The sequence below is a fragment of the Neltuma alba genome, unplaced genomic scaffold, assembly GCF_004799145.2.
Source record: "Neltuma alba isolate B1F8T4 unplaced genomic scaffold, ASM479914v2 tig00011426_pilon, whole genome shotgun sequence".
NCBI lineage: Eukaryota > Viridiplantae > Streptophyta > Magnoliopsida > Fabales > Fabaceae > Neltuma > Neltuma alba.
This window is the reverse complement of record NW_021636109.1, coordinates 233,422-254,822: the sequence shown is the minus strand read 5'-3', so window position 1 is coordinate 254,822 and position 21,401 is coordinate 233,422. Positions and strand designations below refer to the sequence as shown.

The 21,401-nt window shown below is 39.9% G+C and overlaps 3 protein-coding genes across 6 annotated transcripts; all 3 read right to left on the bottom strand.

Annotated features, from left to right (window-relative positions):
- Positions 1 to 1,592: 1,592 nt before the first annotated feature.
- Positions 1,593 to 2,664, bottom strand: LOC114713458 (L10-interacting MYB domain-containing protein-like). The gene is made up of 2 exons (XM_028898111.1): positions 2,347 to 2,664; positions 1,593 to 2,264 (listed from the first exon to the last, which is right to left on the bottom strand). The coding sequence occupies exons 1-2, from the start codon at positions 2,662 to 2,664 to the stop codon at positions 1,593 to 1,595; spliced, it is 990 nt and encodes a 329-aa protein (XP_028753944.1).
- A 2,743-nt stretch (positions 2,665 to 5,407) lies between these two features.
- On the bottom strand, positions 5,408 to 11,331 carry LOC114713449 (zinc finger BED domain-containing protein DAYSLEEPER). Its single transcript, XM_028898101.1, has 2 exons — positions 11,078 to 11,331; positions 5,408 to 8,816 (listed from the first exon to the last, which is right to left on the bottom strand). The coding sequence occupies exon 2, from the start codon at positions 8,781 to 8,783 to the stop codon at positions 5,697 to 5,699; it is 3,087 nt and encodes a 1,028-aa protein (XP_028753934.1). The 5' UTR covers positions 8,784 to 8,816; positions 11,078 to 11,331; the 3' UTR covers positions 5,408 to 5,696.
- Positions 11,332 to 12,678: 1,347 nt separating this feature from the next.
- On the bottom strand, positions 12,679 to 19,227 carry LOC114713448 (zinc finger BED domain-containing protein DAYSLEEPER). Of its 4 annotated transcripts, XM_028898098.1 has the most exons (4): positions 18,922 to 19,227; positions 18,248 to 18,846; positions 16,489 to 17,446; positions 12,679 to 15,503 (listed from the first exon to the last, which is right to left on the bottom strand). In XM_028898098.1, exons 3-4 carry the CDS (start codon positions 17,416 to 17,418, stop codon positions 12,930 to 12,932), a joined length of 3,504 nt encoding a protein of 1,167 aa, XP_028753931.1. In that variant the 5' UTR covers positions 17,419 to 17,446; positions 18,248 to 18,846; positions 18,922 to 19,227; the 3' UTR covers positions 12,679 to 12,929. The 4 variants fall into 4 exon arrangements, with proteins under 4 accessions (XP_028753931.1, XP_028753930.1, XP_028753932.1 ...); XM_028898097.1 differs by lacking the exon at positions 18,248 to 18,846; XM_028898099.1 differs by lacking the exon at positions 18,248 to 18,846 and having other exon boundaries at positions 19,005 to 19,227.
- Between the last annotated feature and the right edge of the window lie 2,174 nt (positions 19,228 to 21,401).

Genomic DNA, 21,401 nt, shown 5'->3' with positions numbered 1-21,401 from the left:
TTTGCACAATTTGGTCCCTAATTGAGTCACGAACACGATTCATTTGTGCGGCAGATGTTAAACTTGACGAGGATGCCTCACCAGCTGCATGATTATTGTCTTCATCTATTACACTTCCATGTTCAGCTTCTATAAAGCGATAATCAGTTGGAGAATTTTGCCTGATAAAATTATGGACAGCCATTGTTGCACAAACTATGCAGACCTGTGTTTGAAACTTGAATCTGGGCATATTTTTTAAGATTACAAACCTTTTCTTCCACACCCCAAAAGTTCTTTCAATAGTGGATCTCAAACTTGAATGATAATAATTGAAGGCCTCATTCTGATTTGTAAATCCTGGGTGACGATTAAAGTCTGGGAGATGATAGCGCTCACGTCTGTACGGGCCAAGGTATCCCACTTGTGATGGATAATCAACATCAACCAAATAATATTTTTCTAAAAAATCATGACTCAGTTATGTTAAGGTGAAAATAATACAAGTGAAGCTGAATTTAAAAATAATTAATTTGGAAATTAAAGAAATATACCTTCAGGTGGATGAGGGAAATTCATGGATGGAGTTGAGATAGCAGAATGAAAGACACGAGCATCATGTGCACTACCTTCCCAGCCCGCCAACACATGAATGTGAAGCACATATTCCAATCACATACGGCCATGACATTTTGACTAGAAAATCCCTTCCTATTGATATATTTGTCTTGCCTAGCTTGACTAACCTTACAATTTATGTGGGTACCATCAATTGCTCCAACTGCATCCCTAAAAAATAAAAAGTATCGTGAATCATTTGCTATTTTTGGGTGACAATAGGAAAATGTAGGATCAGTTGGCCTAATATTTTCTCGAGATAAATTGAGGCAAGCAGCCAACACTCTATGAAAATGCCGACTGACAGTTTCTCCTGAACGCTGAAACCTTTCCTGAATCATCCTATTACACTGGCCATGCGCAATTGTATTTAAGAACATGGCAACAGATTCATGGACACCTATGTACTTAGTATTTTGTAACCCATGTTCAACCAATTTAGAACATAACTGATGGAATGTCTCTATGTCCATTCGAAACATATCCTTAGACCGTCCTTCATGCCCGTCTAAAACTTCTCGAACCCACAAATAACCAGTTTGTTCACTAGTTCTACATGGCTGTTTGCACAGAAAAGGTGTCACATACTGACCCATTAACACACTTAGCTCTGATAATTGTGTTGTGTGTTCATGTAAAGCGGGAACTAATTGAGACCATTCGTCTCCCCCATCATCCTCCCAACCCTCGCCCCAACCCTCCGTTGAATCAGACATAATAAATGTGTGTTACCTGTGAATAGATAAATACTAAAGGTAAGTAAAAATTTTCACAAAAAAGAAAAGAAAAGAAAAGATAATACACAAATTATCATTAAACTTTAACATAATAATTAAACATAGTCATGAAACATACAACATTAAACTTAGTCATTAAACATAGTCACGAAACACACAACATTAAACCTAGTCATTAAATACATCGTCATAACACATAACACATAATACAACATTAAGGTAGAAAAATAGAAGTCATAACAAGTCCCCTGGCACAACTCAAGGATTCTTAGGTGCAGCATATGACGATGGATTTTCAGCATTGTGCTTCAACCAAGCCACTAATACCTTCCGATTTTCTCTCAGACCAGCATATATGTCCCTGAAAGTCTTGTTTGCCAGCAGATTACAACACATGACACAAATATGAGTGTCACTGACAATTTCCTCCATACTCAGCAAATCAGCAGTCAACTCAGTAGTGTTATCACTATTGGAGATTTTGTTTATTGCCGTTGCTGTACTAATGGAAGCCTTCTTAATCGAGCTTACTGCATCTGCTATTCTTTTTGTCGCTGGCATTTTTTGCTTCTTGTACTTATCCAACCCTCCACCTCTCTTCCTCTTTCCTTGGCTCCCTGAACCACTAGATATATTGGGTGCAGTGTTTGATGTATTTGCAGTTAAATTGATACCGTCCAAATCATCCGAAACTCCTGCACGGCGTCTAGTGTCAACACCTATCAGCCCGTCTTCACTGTCCCCTGAACCTTCTTTCCAATCCATTGTGGGTCGGTAATCATTTGGCTGATCAGCCCTCTGTGGCTCAGGCTGGGTCGAAGAAGGTGACCACATATCCTGTCCTGATGCCATAGTGCCCTTGAATAGAGTTTCTAATTCAGTCCGGAATTTTAACCCATGCTGCCTAAACTTTTCGTATGCTGGATTTTCCTGCAAAGCCAAAAGTAAACAAAAGTTAAATTATTTTCAAAAGTCATTAACTGCTTAAAAATTAACAGAAGCTAGTTCATACCCGCTTCTTTCTCTCCCACCACTCATCAGATGCCACCACTGTGTTCCTTTCAGGGTCCCACCCTATACCGGTCTCCTTACCAATTAGCTGCTCAAATGCCTTCCACTCTTTTCTCAAGTTATCTAACCTATTTTTCAGCTGTCTTTTCTCATATCCTCTCCCTGTCTTTTCATTGAATGTTTTGTGAATGATGTCCCAGCCTTGCTTTGTAAACGAGGATCCTTGACGATGTTTGCTATAAATTGTGTCCATGCATATTTTGAGAAAAACACCAGTAGTGCTTACATCCCAATGCGCTTTACCTTTATCGTTACTCATTGTTCTTGATGAAATTAAAAAAGTATCAAATCCACAATAAGTTTAGAATCAAGCAGTAGCACACAGGAATAAACCCACAATTAACAGTGTCTGCTTAAACTTTCTGTTTAGAAGCAATCAATCAATACATTTTTAAAGTAATAATGTTTATATATCTTATCCACTTTATTCACCATAGGGCAGCCTAACCATATCCCTCTTCACCAAGAGCACAAAATTCTAAATGAAATCCCTGAATAATAAGTCTCACATATTCTTAAGAATGATATTTTGAAAATAACAGAGTTTACAACATGTTAAAACAAATTAGAAAAAAAAACTATTTTATATTCTGAAAAAGGAAAACAAATTCGATGTTAAACCCCGGGCACAAGTATGACATTCAAGATTGAATTATATTCCTAGAATGGCTCCTAGTAGCATTTCGAGTGAAGCAGAAGTCAAACAACACAGGCAAACATAGAGAAGCACTAGCACCTAGTTGAAGGAGAGTGAAGCAAATTCATCACAAATGGAAAATTCATCACAAATAACAGGACACAAAAATTAGCAAATTCATCAGATACTACAAGAGAATTAAAACCACAGACCACTGTCAGAGGAGCAGACAAGTTCGAAGGAGGGTGAAGCTAAACGGACAGAAGTAGTAGCAATCGAGAGGCACAAAACTTCCCTCTGCTTTCACAGTGTATCTAAACGAAAAGGAGAACAACAATCAAAACTCAAACATGGCAAGAGTTTCTGTACCAAATCTCAGTCCAGCTCAAATATATATATGTATATATATGCATCACACACGGTGACCTTACCTGCGAATTGGAGCTGCGAGTTGAAGACCTTCAACCAGCCCCAAGCAGAAGAGAGTGACGGAGGGAGAAGTGCCGACTTCAATGGACACGGTAAATCGAGTGGAGCAGAACAGAGTTGAAGACTTGCGTCCGAGTTGAGGCAGCCACGGTAAATCGAGTAAAGTAGAAATCAAATGGAGCAGAGATGGCTGGATCTACGGGAAGCACAGCTACACATCAATGAAGCACGGTGAAGGTCAACAGATCCGGTGAAACTAACTCACTGAGGATGAAATGAAGATCTGGGAGAAGACCACTCCGATCTGCAGCAAATCAACTCCGGCTGATCTCTGGCACATCCAACAGCAAACGAAATTGCGAGCTCGGTCGAACAACCGGAGGACCACCTGAAATGGAAGAAGAAAATGGGAGAGCGTGAGAGAGAAGAGCAGGGGAGAACGCTTAGCCATGTGCGAGAAAATGGAGAGAGTGAAGGAGGGAGAATCACCGGTGACAGTCACGGACGGAGAAGCGCCGACGAGAGGGACGGAGGGAGAGCAGTCGGTGACGGTGAAGATGAAAGCCTGGGGTGAGCTCTACGGACGGAGGGAGTGACCTGAAATGGAAATGAAGGTGGATTCGGGGGAGGGGAAATTGAGGGAGGGTTAATACTGGTAGGTCATATTTTTCAGATACAATTAATGCTCCATAACAGTATATCTTAGTTTCAAATGCTCCAAAAGTAGCTCTGAGCTGCGTTTCCAGCGTTTACCATTTGGCTCAGAAGCTGGTTGCGTTAATTGTCCCAGCCAAACAATCATTTTTCTTCAATTCAGTTGCAAACCTTGGTTTCACAATTTCCTAGGGTCGTTTAGCGTTTGGGACAATAATCCAAACGAAGCCTATATACGGCTGCATGGACAGTCCCCCTGAAGCTAACGGGTTGAGATTTTTTCCCCCAACATGTTCAAAATGGGTTGGTGTAGTTAATAAAGAGTTCCCTAATAACTCACAAGATCCTAAATTGAAATCTTAAAAGGTCTTATTAACCGGCAATCTCTGAAAACATGTCTTAACTGTGACGAGGATGTAATTAACCTAAATTTTTATTGTACCAAAACAAATGATGAAGCATTTTTAATCAATTTTTACCTTAATAAAACAGTTATCACTATTAAAAAATTATCTACTCTTTTCATTTCTTTTGAATTACGAGCTATTGCTTAACTGCGGATCAAACCCACGTTCCAGTGCTATACCGGGCACATTCAACACCCCCGACCCAACAGGCCTTTGGCCTATTCTTTTCATTTCTATTCATTTTTATTCAATGTCTTTTGAAAAAAGCCTCATTAATTACTTCTACAAAACACCGAAATGCATTTTATTTTTAAATATTAGAAAGGTAGAAAAATACCTTATAATTTTAAATGAAGGGGTATATTTGTTGATGAAATGACAAAAGAAATTGTCAAACAATTTTTTTTTGGGTGACAAAATTGTCAAACGATTTTCACAAACAAAGAAGTGAAAATAGAAATTGTCAACAATTGCGCACCAAACAAAATATAGAATTGTTTCAAGTCAAACATTATCCATATTAGAAAAGACATGGCAAAAACTACAATCATATATAAAATTTACATTTAATATCATGAAGTATTTACTTATTTTTATAACCCTAAAAAATGTAAAATCAGCCATCACCAATCCACAGTGGTAGAAGTGTTTTTCTCAGTAAAAACCCAACAAACTGAGCATTCAAATATTATAATAATAACAAGTCTTATTCTACTGGGTGAAATCAAATGCATAATTAGGCCGTTAACCAAAAAGTTAGCTTCAAATAATGACTAAAATTTTGGGGGACTGCATGGACCCGCATTTGAAACCTTTGTTCCCCTCGTCAGGTCAGCGTTTGCAGATTAAACATCAAATCGTGCTGACACAAAAGGGCAAAAGAAAAATGACTAGTTTCTTAATTATAATCACCTTTAGACAAATAGTAGGACCCGCCGCCAGTCAAGGCCCAAATATATCAGGATTTAACACTGATTCTACACCAGAAATTTAACATCTCACGTCTGCCATTGGAATACAAGTCTAAATATGATACAAATTATAGCCTAACAACGAACTATGAACTAGTAGTAAACTATCCCCATCAACCTCCCAGCATGCACAACACGTCCAAGCTCAAATCTAGAAACCCCATTTTCACAGCCGCAGCGGAAGATTCTGCAGCTACATGCCATACTGCATCCAGTCCTTGGCACAAACAAGCGCTTCCACGGTCTCTGGTCGCAAGGAGCTCCGGTACTGATCCATCTCTTTGCTTTTCGTATCAAAAACAGAGTCAGGAGGAACAGTTGATGCTGCAACACACAATATATCCCGAGCCATCTTGGAAAGGGTTGGGTACTTGACTCTGTTTAGTCTCCACCAACCCCATACATCGATGTCTTGAACACGAGGGAGCAGCGATTCTTCCAGATATACGTCAAGCTCTGACTTCATTTGTTGGCTACTGGTTTCCATGATGTAGGCATCAAAATCAGTAAGACCACCATCTGATAACAGAGTTCCCCCTGGATATTCCTCCGTCTTCATCAGGCTTCCCTTTCCTTCGTCTGCATATGCTGGCGTTAGTGGGAGGGGAAGGGCCTCGTACTCACGAAACAGCTCATGAATCCCATCATCCACGATCTTGATATATGCATGGGCATCCTCACCATATACTCTTGAGAAACTATACTCAACAAACTTCATCTTTAAACGAGGATCCATAACTACTGCAGTTGCCAACACCAGACTACACTCTCTCCAGTACTTGTCAATTTTTTCTTGCATAATTTTAGTGAGGTTGCTAATGAAAGGATCCTCACTCATCACCGCACGAGCATAATCCAACTGCAGTTTCCAGACTTCTTGAAAAATAGTTATCGCAGAGGGAAGATTTGTTGTTGCGGCAAGAATGTTTGCCACGTCATAAATGGGTTTCAAGTATGTGCAGAGGGTCTCAACCAGCTTCCAATCTTGCATTGTTGGTGCTCCTTTGTAATCAGGATCAGAAGTATCCAAACAAGAAAATACTTCCTTCAACTCAGAAGCAGCCACAAGCATTTGGTATGTTGTATTCCATTGAGTCTGGTCATCGATAAACAGGTTTCTTTCGCTGGGAACCTGAAGTTGCTGCTTAAGCTCCAGGAACTTTTCCTCACGTGATTCTGAAGTTTTCACATATTTTACACTACTACGAATTTTCTTGACTATTTCTTGTGCTGATCCCAATAAATCGGTTGCAACACTGCTTAAATTACGGGCAATGCAGTTGCCAAGCACCAACTGACCATTGAGGATAAGCGGATTTTTAACCGAGAGTAAAGGTCTGAGATTTTCAGGAGCACCACCATTCAGCGCCTGATTAGTAGTGATAGAAAAGAGTCTTCCTTCCAATCTCCAATCAGACACACAAGCAGAAACAGCATCGCTGAGTGCCGAGTCGGAATCAGGGTAGGGTTCCATAACAACATTGAGAATTCGCCTCTGCAACTTCCAATCAATATCAACAAAATGCCCGGTAATAAATACGTACCCCACAGACTGACTGGACGTCCACATATCTAATGTCAGACAAAATCGTCCTGATAGTCCCTCAAAATGCTTCATAAGGTTCTGCTTTTCTCTCAGATATGCTGCAACACAATCTCCTTGGATGGTGTTGAAGGTTACCATATTGAACTGGGGCTGTAGATTTTGGACAAAGGCAACAAATCCCGGGTGCTCTACCATGTGAAGGGGGTAATCATGCATGATGATCATTTTAGCAATCTCATGGCGACATCGATCTTGATCAAATATCATGTAAGGCGTGCTAGGGGATCTATAACGTCTTTTTGGTGTATCAATAGCACTGCCACCTCCGCTTCCTCTTCCTCGTGGAGTATAAGGAGATAATTGATTCTGCTGCTGGTTACGAAGAAGAGCCGAGCAGGTACCCTTAGCAATGTGGCGTTTGAGGTGGCTGGTACCAGCAACTTTTGAACCTGTACTATAGGCAAAACTTTGCTTGCATTGTTTGCAGCATGCCCTTCTACATCCAGGACTGACGGTTTCTATGGTGAAGTGCTCCCAGACTAAAGATTTCTTTTTCCTCCGTTTGTTTGGCTGAGTTTCAGGGGTACGTTCATCGTCATTGTGCTGCGCAGAAGCATCTATTATCTCATAGTTTGGAGGGGTCTCAGAATTTACTATCTCATACTGCGATTGAGAAACAACTAGTTCATTGTTGTTCCCTGCTTCACCGTTTGCTATCTCATAGTGAGACAACATTTGAGAATCTGCCAACTGATCATGGGATAGAAATTCAGAGTTCGACAGCTGATGATTGGGCATCGTCCCAGAATGTGTCAGATGATTGTTTGGCAACGTCTCATAATGAGCCAGATTATTGTCGAGTATGGGCTTGGTGTCCGTGGGATGGTCGTTTTGCAGCGGTTCAGTATCAAAATTATGGAGCGATTCAGGAATTGGCATCTGATTTTCATCAAGCATGTGGAAATTAGTGAACTGATTATTGGGAAGATGTTCAGGATGGGCGAACTGATTGTTGGGATGCGTTATGGAATTTGCTTCAGACATTACGATATCACTAGTCTCTGTTTCAGATATGAAAGCGCCATTGCCAGGTTGTGCCTCCGGCATGGCCACCTCGTTGCCAGGCTGCGCTTGAGGCTTGGCTGCTTCGTTGCTGGGTTGTGTTTCGGACATACCCACGTCATTATTGGGCTGAGTTTCAGACACAACCACCTCGGCGCCCGGTGGTGTTTCAGAAATAATCACATCGATGCTGGAATGCGGATCAGAACTAATCACCTCATTGCTGGCTCTTGTTTCAGAATTATCCTGATCACTGTTCGGCGGTGCCTCGGAATTGACCAGCTGGCCGCTGGGTGGATCTTCGGGAGCGAGTTTCTTTTCAGGAGGAGCTTCAGAGCTAACTAGGTGGGCGTCAGGGTTGACCAACTGACTGGTGGGTGGTGCCTCGGAATGAACGAACTGATTGTTGAGTTGAGCCTCGAAATCACCTGGCTTGTTGTTAGTCTCTGATTCAGAATTTACAGATTGATTGGCAGGTGCTTTCTCACTAGCGGCCTGGCTCTTGGACGTTTGAAGCCCCTGGTCAGCTGTTTCGCTACTCGAGTGATCATTGTCAGGCTGAGATTCAAAATCTTCCAACTTACTGTCAGGAACAGGTTCAGAAGTTGCCAGATTATTGCTAGGATGAGAATCTAGACGAACGGGATCGTTCTTCACATCAGGGGTCACCATTTTCTCTTTTTCGTCTCAAAATCTCTGCTTTACCTAGCAGAAGCAATTAATAATAATGGTGAATGAATAACAATCTCAGAACATCTTCCAGACATGAATATAGATGAAAGACCACATCTAAATTACTTATGTGTCATAAAGCACATTCATGTACATGCACATCTGGTCATGCTTACTTCCGTTAAACATCTTCCATGTAGATGAAAGAAAATATTCATATAAATAAAATAATCGATGATCGGTGAAAGAGAAGAAGAAAGCAAAGAAGTTTTCCGACAAATTGAGAAGCCAGATTTCTTGACGACAAACAAAAGAGGGAAAAAATGAATTGAACATGTATAGCAGCAGCTACACAAGAAAGAACTGTTAAAGAAGTAAATCTTCTATTGAACACAACTGTTTGCATCAATGGAAAATTAATGGGAAAGTAGTGAACCCACTTTTACCATTCCAAAGCATCAGTGGAACAAGAAAAATGACTTTTTCGAGAACATCCAATCTTAGAGAATGAACTAAAAAGAGGTGAACACCACAACAAACACAAGACATAATGCAGATATCTTGTGTTAAAAGTGAATTCTAGACCCTTGCTTGCAGACAGGAAATGAAGTTCACTTTCTTTCTTCTCTTGGCTGACATGTTTTGCATTTGGGTTCTATCAAAAACCACTGGCAATTTTTTTCTTTTTGGTCAAATGGCCCTTGGCAATCTTAACATCAAGTGAACACGGCAAAAGGCATATCAGCGCCCCAGGGAGCTACGGGCTTGAACCATAACTTTTGCTACTCAACTGTTATTGAGGCGGGAAGGCACTTAGCAACAGAATAATAAAAAAAATTTGGAAAAGTCATAACCTTGATACCGATAATTTTACTCAAGTTTCAATTTAGTTCATATAGTTTAGAACTTTACGCTTAAGACCTTGCAATCTAAAAATTTTAGACTTAGTCCTACAATTCAGATTATATTTAATATTATGTTAAATTTTAGTGATGCAACTAATCATACATTGTTTTCACAATTGACACTCCAAATGTGTATGATTTATGTTAATGAAAGAAATAAATATACAGATGATGAAGAAAGAGATAAATCCACATATATGGTAAAATGTTAGCAAAACTATAAAAACAAGGACCAGAATTAAATATGAGTGAAATTATAGGAATAAAAGAATATAATTTTTCCCATCAAATTTGTAACAAACAACTAACAAGAAAATTCGTATAAAATTTTAAATAAATGAACTGTAATTGCGATATATGAAAATAAAAACTTGTTTTGGAACAGCCAGGTGGATGACAAATCCATTTAAGCATTAATTAAATAAAAAGTTTATTGAATATATATCAGATTAATACAATTTTCTTAGTAGGGAGCCCCTTTTTAAATTGCAAGGCAAAATGGCGAGCAGGGAGGAGAGGAAGTTCCGCATCGCCTAACACGGCGGAAAAGAAGCGGAACAAGCCAATATGTAAGAAGACAAGGCCATGCCGAAAGTTGCAGTTGGGCTTTAACAAAGGGAAAGGCCCATGTGAGTGTGAGCATACACTCATCAATGGACAAAATTTAAAATTTAAGACTATTGTAACTATAATTATAAATAATTTAATCGAGCTGGTTTTTGGCTCAGCTGTTACCGAACCGGATGGCTTGCGTGGTGGCGTAGGTTCCAGTGGCCTTGGCCACTAGGTCCAAGAAAATGAACTGATGTTATATCATTCACAACTAAATTTACCATAAGTCAGTCGTCGGCTGAATTGGCCACTGACTGTAAATGAACCCGATATGGGCCCACGAATCAGTCGGGTCGGCCCAGCAAACTTTAATAGGAACATTCAAAAGAATAATAAGTGCCCGGAGGAAGAGCAGGCCAGCCGATGAAGGACAGAAAAGAAAGACCACCATCATAGCCCACACAGGGTCAAAATTGGTATATCAATGGGCTACTACCGGCGGAAGCGAAAAACCAATATACAAAACCGATCTATAGCGATGATTAGCCCAGATCAGGAACGTCCCATCCATGGACTGAACAAAAATTTCGAACCATAACGAATGCAAAATCAACTCTTCGACTAAAATGAAAACGAGCAGAACAAAACAAAACAAAGGTGACCAGATCCAATTATTATTTATCAGTGGCTACACGCAACCATTCGATGAACTTCGAAAATCACCAGAGGAAACCAAAAGAAGACGGACATCTAACTTACTAATGCCAGCCAGAAATTAAATGCAGCAAAACAACAAAAAGTACACGATCAGAAAAAAAATTAGGGTTGGGGATTTACCAGCCAGAAGAAGGGACCGAAATTGCGAAACCAATACGCGGAGTCGAAGGTGGAAGCTCGGAGACCGAGCTACAGAGCCCACCGGAGAGCGATCGAGGGTTTAGAGAGAGGGAGGGAGGGAGGAGAGAGAGGGAGATTGGGCTTGGGAACAAACCCGAGAGGCCAATTGGACCTTCGAGAGGAACGAACTGGTTCGGTTTGAAGGGATAGGGTTTCTGGCGCCTCAGAAGGTTCCCGATAGGGCAGATCTTATGGATTTGGGATTTGGACTCTCGGTCCATTATTTTCAGTTCGCTCTTATATTTATTTTTATAATTTTGATTATTTTTATTTTTTAAAAAAAAATTCGCTCAGTTTTTTCCCCTGGAAAGAGAGCCCAGGAATTGGTCGCACAACGTGGATGACGTGTGAGAGAGTACGTATTAGCCCAATCACATTACGATGCGTCCCACATTCGTTTTTTTTTTTTGGGGGGGGGGTGTTAAATACCAACCCAATATTCTGTTTTTGATTCGTCTCCTGATTCTGAGGCTATCTTTCTTCATTTATTAATATTACATCCACAACTATTTTTATTTCTACTCTCGCCCACCCTGTGGGAATGGGTTAAAAAAGGGGTTAGCCCAGGTGAGAAGAACTTGATATGCGAATTATGTGAATGGGAAATCATGAAATTGACCCAAAAGAGGAAAAAGAAAAAGCAACAGGAAGCAGATCCAGTTTATGCCAGCAAGCAGAGCGAACAAATAGCGTCCTGAGTTCCGAAAAAGGAAAAAGGGGGCAAAATGCAGAACACCACAAGAAAACATAATTATGGAACATACATACATACATACGTAGGAAGGATATGTGACAAGCGTATGATAAAACGAAATTAGGATTTTAGGGATTTTACCTGTTCGGTAAAGGGACTGCGACTGCGACTGCGACTGCGAAGTGGTTGCCGCGCGGTGTTGAAGGATGGTGGTCCGAAATGTCGTCCACTCTTCTTTTTTGCTTCGCGGGAAGATTTGTTGTTTTAGAGAGGTGAACTCAATCTTTTAGCCTAAAAATTTTTATTTGCTCTTTATTTATTTTAGGAAAAGTTAACCTTTTAGCCTAAAAATTTTAACTCAATCTTTTTATCATGACTGTACAACTTAATTCTTAAATTTTTATTAACTCAGTTTTTAAATTTTTAATTCAGTTAAAACCTAATCTTCTAATCTTTTTCCATTTGATAAATTATTTTTTTTATGCATGGCTCACCTTGACTCATCCTAAGCGGCTTCTAAGTAAGTTCCACATAGATTAAATAGAAATTTAAAAAAAAAAAGGGTTTTTCACGGCTGGCTTACTTGATGTCTTTAATATCGAATTTTTATGCTACTCTATTTTTTTTTTTTTTGTATAAACAAGAAAAGCTGCTCTTTTTAAGATAGATACACAGTCCCTTTTGAAAAGTCTATAATACAAAAAGATTAGTTACTGCTACAGCAATACATAACTTAGGCTCAACGGGAAAAAAAAAACAGAGAGAGAGAGAGAGAGATAAGAACGTAATGATTAATTGATGCTTTTTTTTCCAATAAAATGGGGAAATTTTGATGGTACTTTCTTAATTAATATTCCCAGTAGGACAAAAAAGGAGTAATTTCATAATTAACATCACCTTCCAACAAATCGTAGGAGTTATCAGCCAGGGCTTAACCTTAGCATCTAAAACTACACCAGATGCTAAATATTCCCATCCACTCGTACAAAATAACAGTTATTTAACTGGTACAAAATACAGCCTAATACAGAAAACTACAACTAGAAATAGAATACCCACAAAGATCTACCCTCAATACAGGACACATATACCTACAATCTAAAATCCCATTTTCACGGCCGCATTGGAACTCTCTGCTGACCCATGCTGCATCCAGTCCTTGGCACAAACAAGCGCTTCCACTGTCTCTGGGCGCAAGGAGCTCCGGTACTGATCCATTTCTTTGCTTTTCGTATCAAACACAGAGTCGGCAGGGACAGTTGACACTGGGACACACAAAATATCCCGAGCCATCTTGGAAAGAGTTGGATACTTGACTCTGTTTAGCTTCCACCAACCTAAAACATCGAAGTCTGGAACACGGGGTAGCAGTGATTCTTCCAGATACTGATCTAGCTCAGACTTCATTTGGTGGTTACTAGTTTCCATGATATAGACATCAAAATCTGTAAGGCCGCCATCTGACAATATTCCTCCTGGGGATTCTTCTGTCTTCATATGGCTTCCACCACTTCCTTCTTCAGCATACGCTGGGGTTAGAGGGAGGGGAAGGGCCACATACTCATGAAACAGCTCATGGACCCCATCATCAACGATCTTGATATATGCATGGGCATCCTCACCATATATTTTTGAGAAGCTAAACTCAACAAGCTTCATCTTGAAACGAGGATCCATGACCACTGCAATTGCCAACACCAGACTACAGTCTCTCCAGTACTTACCAATTTTTTCTTGCATGATTTTAGTGAGGTTGCTAACAAAGGGATCCTCACTCATAACCGCACGAGCCAGATCCAACTGCAATTTCCAAACTTCATGAAAATAGGTGATAGCAGTGGGATAAGTCGTTGTGGTAAGAATATTCGCAGCGTCAAAAATAGGTTTCAAGTATGTGCAGAGGGTCTCAACCAGCTTCCAATCTTGCATTGTTGGCGCTCCCTTGTAATCAGGATCAGAAGTATCCAAACAACAAAATACTTCCTTCAATTCAGAAGCTGCTACCAGCATTTGATATGTTGTACTCCATTGAGTTTGGTCATCAATAAAAAGACTCCTGTCACTTGGAACCTGAAGTTGCTGCTTGAGCTCTAGGAACTTTTCCTCATGTGATTCTGATGTTTTCACATATTTTACACTATTTCGAATTTTCTTGACTAAGTCATGTGATGATTCCAATAAATCATTTGCGACACTGCTTAAAGTACGGGCAATGCAGTTGCCAAGCACCAACTGACCACTGAGGATAAGCGGATTTTTTACCGAGAGTAAAGGTCTGAGATTTTCAGGAGCAACACCATTCAACGCCTGATTAGAAGTGATAGAAAAGAGTCTTCCATCCAAACTCCAATCAGAAAGACAAACAGAAACAGCATGGTTGAGTGCAGAGTCAGAATCAGGGTAGGGTTCCATCACAACATTGAGAATTCGCCTCTGCAACTTCCAATCACTATCAACAAAATGTCCAGTTATAAAAACATAACCAACGGACTGACTTGATGTCCACATGTCCAATGTCAGACAAAAACGTCCTGGCAATCCCTCAAAATACTTCATAAGGTTTTGCTTTTCTGACAGGTATGTTGCAACACAATCCCCTTGGATTGTGTTAAAGGTCACCATGTTGAACTGGGGCTGCAGATTTTGAACAAATGCAACAAATCCCGGATGCTCAACCATGTGAAGGGGATAATCATGCATAATGATCATTTTAGCAATCTCATGGCGGCAACGATCTTGGTCAAAAATCATGTAAGGTGTACTTGGGGACCTATAACGTCTTTTTGGTGTGTCACTAGCATTGCCACCCCCACTTCCCCTTCCCCGTGGAGTATATGGGGTTAGCTGATTCTGCTGCTGGTTACGGAGAAGTGCAGGACAGGTCCCCTTGGCAATGTGGCGTTTGAGGTGGCTTGTACCAGCAACTTTTGAACCTGTACTATAGGCAAAACTCTGTTTGCATTGCTTGCAGCATGCCCTTCTACATCCAGCACTGACAGTTTCTATGGTGAAGTGTTCCCATACTATGGATTTCTTTTTCCTCCGTTTGTTTGGTTGTGTCTCTGGGGTATGTTCTTCACTGTTTGGTTGTGTTGAAGCATCTATTATCTCGTAGCTAGGTGGGGTTTCAGAATTGACTAGCTCATACTGTGATTCAGAAATGGCTAGCTGATTATTGTTCACAGTCTCATTGTTTGACAGCTCATAGTGAGACAACATTTGGGAAGTGGCAAGTTGATCATGCGACATCATTTCAGGGTTTGCCAGCTGATGATTAGTCATTGACTCAGAATGGGCCAAATGATCACTGGGCAATGTTTCAAAATGGACCATATTATTGTCATGTACTGATTTGGTTTCAGTGGGATGACTGTTTTGTGGTGGTTCAGGTTCAGAATTAGGGAGTGATTCAGGAAGAGGCATCTGATTTTCATGAATCATATGGAAATCAGGGAATTGGTTAGTAGGAAGAGTTTCAGGATGGGGAAACTGATTGTCGGGATGTTGTATGGAATTGGCTTCGGACATGATGACATCACCACTGGTCTGTGTTTCACACATTCCCGCCTCATTGCTGGGTTGTGTGTCGGACATAACCACCTCATCACTGTGCTGCGTGTTGGAAATAACCACCTCATTGTTGGACTGCGCCAAACTATATCCTTGCTCAACCTGGCAGAAGAATTTATGAATGGTGGTGAGTGGATCAGCATGTATGAAAGCGGCAGCCTAAGAAGCAAATCTATAAGAAAATTGTTTTGATAGCATTGTTAACCAGAAAGAACTGTAAAATTGGTAAATTTATTAATAAAAAATAACAAACACAGAATCATTAGATCCATCAAGGTCAAAATTTACATCAATAGAAAATTGAAGGAAGGAATTCTTTAACAGAGTACCAAGCAGTGCAGCAACAAATTGCAAGGTTTCCACTCAGTTACTCTTCCAAAAGCATAATGTGAACCTAAAAGGAGGCTTTTTCAACCACATCTAATCTTTTGGAATGAATATAGAACTGATTTAGTCCACAACAATTTAATATAGAATGTTAAGAACTCACTTTGAAAGCGAGCCCTAAACAGCCAAACCCTGCTTGTTAATAAAAAGTGAGTTTGGCCTTTTGTTCTCCTTTTAGGCTTGTGCAGCTGCACTACTTCAGGTTTCAGTCAGTGCGAGTCCAAAGGACATTGGACTAACTATATTAAGCTAGGATATAAATACCAGTACATTTGGATTTGGCACCCCTCATAGACCGTGTATGCAGGTTACTCTTTTTTCATGTTTTTACTACATCACCAATAGCCACCAACTACATACTATAATTAATAGGAGTTTCCAAACAAGCATCAAGTATTAATCCAGAAGCAACTTGGAACCACAATTCAGTCAAGTCATCCCAGGTCGATAAGAAGGGGCACATTGTGAGAATATTTAAACAGAGAAACCCAGCAAAGATTCAATGCCACCAACAAAGCACACACAAACCAGGGTCGGAATAAGTATATCAATGGGCCAGCAGCATAACACTGGGATAATGAGAAAAAACAACTCTAAGGGATCCAGGGATTGGACTCACAAAAATGATTAGCCCAGACCACTAGATCCGCAAGGATAGCAACTACAAACTTCAAATCATTTGGATGCAAAAACAGCATACCTCATTGCTTGGCTGTGTCTCAGGAATGACTGCCTCATTGCCAGACTGTGTCTCAGGCATAACTGCCTCATTGCTATTCTGAGTCTCAGGTGTGACACCCTCATTGCCAGGTTGCATGTCGGGCATGACTGCCTCGTTGCCAGGTTGCATCTCGGGCATGACTGCCTCGTTGCCAGTTTGCGCCTCGGGCATGACTGCATCGTTCTCAGGTTGCGTCTCAGGCATGACTGCCTTGTTGCCAGGTTGTGTCTCGGGCATGACTGCCTCATTTACAGCCTGTGTCTCAGGTATAACCGCCTCATTTCCAGGCTGAACTTCAGACATAGCCATCTCATTGGCAGGCTGCGTTTCGGGGATAGTCATCTCATTGCTGGGCTGAGTTTCAGACATAACAGTCTCATTTTCAGACATTACAACCTCATTGACGGTTTGTGTTTCAGAGATTCCCGCCTCATTGCTGGGCTGAGCTTCAGAATTAGCCAGTCCATTGCTTAGTGGTGCCTCAGAATGGACCTGCTGATAGCTGGGAGGTGCTTCAGGGGTGACCAACTGACTGGTTGCCAATGCCTCAGAATGTGCCCGCTCATTGCTGGGTTGGGCCTCAGAATTGCCTGGATGGTTGCCAGAAAGTGATTCGGAATTTGCTGACTGATTGCTTGGAGATTCTCCAGAGTGGGCCAGCTCCTGCTTGGTTGATGCCTCCTCATTCGCTTCCTCACTAGTAGCTTGGTTTTCAGACGTGTTGAGCACCTTGCTAGGCTGTTTTTCAGAATTGGACACGTCATTGTCAGGCTGAGATCCAGACTTTTCCAACTTAGCATCAGGCAGTGATTCAGAAGTGGGTCGATCATTGTTAGGATGAGCATCTACACTGTTTGGTTCATTCTTCATATCAGGGGTAAGCTGTCTATCCTCTTGAACAGTAGCCATTCCGTTTGAGATTATATCTCCTCCTTACCTGGCAGGAGCAGTTATGAAAATTGGTGAGTGAATTACAAACAGAGAACACCTTCCAGACAACATGCAATAGATAAAGAATTGAAGAAAATGCATAAATTAATCATTCATCCTAAACTGCCTTTGTGAACAAGCAAATCTAATCTTGCTTACTGTCGTCGAATAATTTCCAAGAACACCCAAAAAAAAAAAAAAACACATATATAGACCACCGAGCGCACATAGTTGATGAAAAAGATAAATCTGAATGAAAAATTCTAACATAATGAAACATCAAAGTTCATTATTGACAAAACATGGAGAGAACAAATAAATTACGCATAGGAAAGCCATAGCAAAAGAAGTAAGGCAATTAGAAAATGTATAATAGGAAAATAAACAATAAAGAACTGTACAAGTAGTTAATCTGTTAGATTAACACATCACAGTTCTGGATTCTGTAGAAAAGTTGAAGTCTGAATCCGCATCGGCAGAAATTTGAAGGGAAATATACAAGTAGTTAACAGAGTTCCATGCAACAGAACGCAAGGTGCGTGAACTCACTTTCATAATAAATATCTAAACCAACAAAAAAAAAAATAGCGACTCTCTCAAGCACATCCATGCACACAGACAGAAAATGAAGTTTGGTCTTCTTTGATCTCTTCTTTTGGCATATGCAACTGCATTACTTCAGTTTGCACTAACTATATTAAATTCGACTAACTAGGATATCGATATCAGCATTTCATAAAGCGCCCATACTAGGTTGACATCATTTTAACAGCTGAAGGAAACTCCTTATCAAGTTACTGGGATGTACAGCAAAACTTGAGTTCCATCCGAACTATTTGATATGTTGCAATCTTGTTACGCCACATATGACATAAGATTAAACAGCAAGGCCCAACGGAGTGCCCATGAGGTTGAACTGCATGTTCCATACAAAGGTCCTTGCACAGCGTTTCTTGTGTTCTCAATACATCGCCTACAGTCAGCACATCAACACATGCACCTTAAGCCCGCTGCCTTGCTAAATCGGCCAGTGACTATGAAACGAAACAGACTTGGGCCCACAATTCACTCAAGCCGGCCCAGCTCAGTAAAAATACGAAAATTACATCAGAATTAGATGACCAAAGGAACCCAACAGAACAGACAATCCAGAACACAGACTTCCAACAGAGTCCACAAAAACAGGCTCGAGATTGGGATATCAATGAGCTCACACCGGCAGAAGGTGAAAACCGGAAAAAGGAAAGAGGATCTGGAGTCGATTTAGCTCACTGATTAGCCCAGATCAGAAGCGCTCCATGGATCGAAACGAAATTTCAAAGCTTTTGAATGCAAAATCAACTCTTTGACCGAAAGCTAAACGAAGGGAACGAAACAAAATCAACCAGATCCAATTATTATCAGCAGCTGCAAACCACCACCATGTTATGAAATTTGGAAATCAGGGCAAAACAAAAGGAAGTGTGTACGCAAGCTAATTACCAGAAAGAACCAGCAGTTTCATGCAGCAACCAGGCCTAACAGCAAAAGAAAAAGATGAGAAGAGGTTACGGTTAGAGATTCACCAGCTAAGAGAAGGATTTTTACAGCGAAAACCGATCCACGGAGAAAGGCGGAAGCTCGGAAACCGAGCTTCGAGGTCGCCGGAGAGCGATCTAGGGTTTTGCAGAGGAGAGAGAGGGCGGGAGGGAGATGGAGATTGGGCTTGGAACGAACCCGAGAGGCCAATTGGACCTTGGGAGAGAAGGGGTTCGGTCTGAGGAGATAGGGTTTCTGTCCTTCTGGTTCCTGAGAAGTGAACTGATTAACGATAGTGCAGTTGTCTTGGATTTAGAACTTGGACTCTTGGTCCATTGTTTTTATTTCATTTACATATATTTATTTTATTAACTTCCTCTCCTCCTCCCCCGTCTACTTCTTCTGTTTTTTTTTTTTTTGGGAGATTTGTGGGACGATAAATCCTCTCTCTCCCCCTGCCTTTTCCACTTGCGGTTTTTTTTTTTTGGGAGGAAAGCCCAGAAAGTAGGTGAGTGCGAGGAGCGTGCGGGGGAGGCGTGTGTGAGTGGGCGTAGCCCAATCATTTAACGATGCGTCCAATATTCTGCTTTTGATTCCCATTCGGAATTATGAGGGTTTTCTCCCCCCCCCCCGGGGGGTAATTACGTTTACATCCCTCTTGGCCACTGCTAGTTTTCTTTCTTCTATCGCCCACAGATCTGCTTTCGCTTTGACTAATCACATCTTATCCCCTGGCCTTGCCCACCTAACTGTTTCTCCATCTCGGTTGGCTCTTTTCTGGTTTAACTTTGAAATTAAGTCATTTCCATTTTTCCTTTTGGGTGTGATTAAATTTCCGTCCCTTTTTTTTTTTGACATTACAATGTCTTAACTAGTAATGAACAACGAGGGGGAAAAAATGGAGAAAAAGAAATAAGGACTTTAACATGTGTCCAGGAAAATAAGTGCACAAAGACGATGATGTCGTCGTAATAATATACTACCTCAACTTCTTAGTATAAAAGTTAGTTGACTAATTTGAATAGATTAAATAAATTAGTTAAGTTAGTTATGTGTAGTAAATAAGCATTATTTTTCTAAAATATTCTTACTAATCAAATGTCATTTGATGAAACATTTAATACGTATAACTACTACAAAGAATATCTTTAAAAAAATAGATAAATATATATAAAAAAAGTAGATTGGGGTCTTATATTTGTAGTCAAATTAAAAATTAAATTAATTATTATATTAAGAATTGGACGTAGTATTTTAAATCCCGTTATACTTTTAAGATCAACAAGCTACTTTATAGTGATCATGACTGTAATCAGATAAGTATCAAAGGAGGAAGAGAAGAATTCACAATATAGAAAAAGGCAAACTGTAAATATTCTTGGCTGGAGAGTATGTCTAATATAGGTTAACACGTATATTAAAAAGACCTGTGTGATTATCACCCCCAAAAAAAAAAATGCGTGATAACAAGTTGGCTTTAAACTAACCCTAACCTGTTATAATTGGTTGACGAGTTATCCTGTCATATATTTTTTGCAAAAAAAAAATCAATTTTTAAAACTTTTTATATACAATATGAAACAAAATATAATGAAATTATTGTTTTTCCTTATTTTTTAAATATAATATAAAATATGGTTATAATAATAAATAAAATTTTAAACAAAATACGGGTTAGACCGTGGGTTACGTGTTGAAAAGGCTTGGTCCCCAAGCACACGGGTTGAGCCTTAGATCCGGTCTATATTACTAGCTTTATCAGGGTTATTAGGGATAACTTTAAAATGAAACCCATAAAAGGTACATCACCATTTTCTTGGGTCGCAAACTCGCAATTCAACTTTGTAATGAGCCACAGTCTATCCCTCGTTATTAACATTACAAGTTAGAGATTCACAGTGTTTGAACAATCCAGTTTTCTGCAAAAGCAAGAGGTGAAAACCGCAGAGATTCTTGAATTTGTCCGTAGCATTGCCAGAGGATCACAGACAGATTTTTCAGGCAACATAACATTCCACTTTCTCCAAATGATGTTTAAGAGAACGATGATGCCCTTGAGAATATGAAAATGATTATCCATATGCAATTGACCAGCCATTGAGAAAACAACTCTTTCTCTTTTAGACAATAAATTGCTCTCTTCATCAGCCTGGACATAAATTGTGAAATTTAGTTAAAATTAATTTATTTTTATTAAATACGTTCATATTTTCAATGTCTGTCAAAATTATTCTCTCTCTTAACGAGATTTATTTATTAAGTTAGTGTAATTCTATCTCTCTCTCTCTCCATAATTAAGGATGCTTAGATAAAATGAGTAATTAATACTTCTAGAAATATGTGTTGAGTAACCAAGAAAATATGTTCTCAATTTTTTAATAAAAAGGACCGGATAAGGTAATTTTTGCTTGTAACAAAATCTAATTTCTTTCAGACAAATATTA

What these genes read in the sequence shown, in the direction of transcription:
- LOC114713458 (XM_028898111.1), bottom strand. Translation starts at nt 2,664, where the DNA reads ATGAGTAACGATAAAGGTAAAGCGCATTGGGATGTAAGCACTACTGGT. An exon ending in GGTGGGAGAGAAAGAAGCGG is followed by an intron (nt 2,265 to 2,346) that starts GTATGAACTAGC and finishes TTGGCTTTGCAG; the next exon opens with GAAAATCCAGCATACGAAAA.
- LOC114713448 (XM_028898098.1), bottom strand. Translation starts at nt 17,418, where the DNA reads ATGGCTACTGTTCAAGAGGATAGACAGCTTACCCCTGATATGAAGAAT. An exon ending in AGACACAGCCAAGCAATGAG is followed by an intron (nt 15,504 to 16,488) that starts GTATGCTGTTTT and finishes TTCTTCTGCCAG; the next exon opens with GTTGAGCAAGGATATAGTTT.
- LOC114713449 (XM_028898101.1), bottom strand. Translation starts at nt 8,783, where the DNA reads ATGGTGACCCCTGATGTGAAGAACGATCCCGTTCGTCTAGATTCTCAT.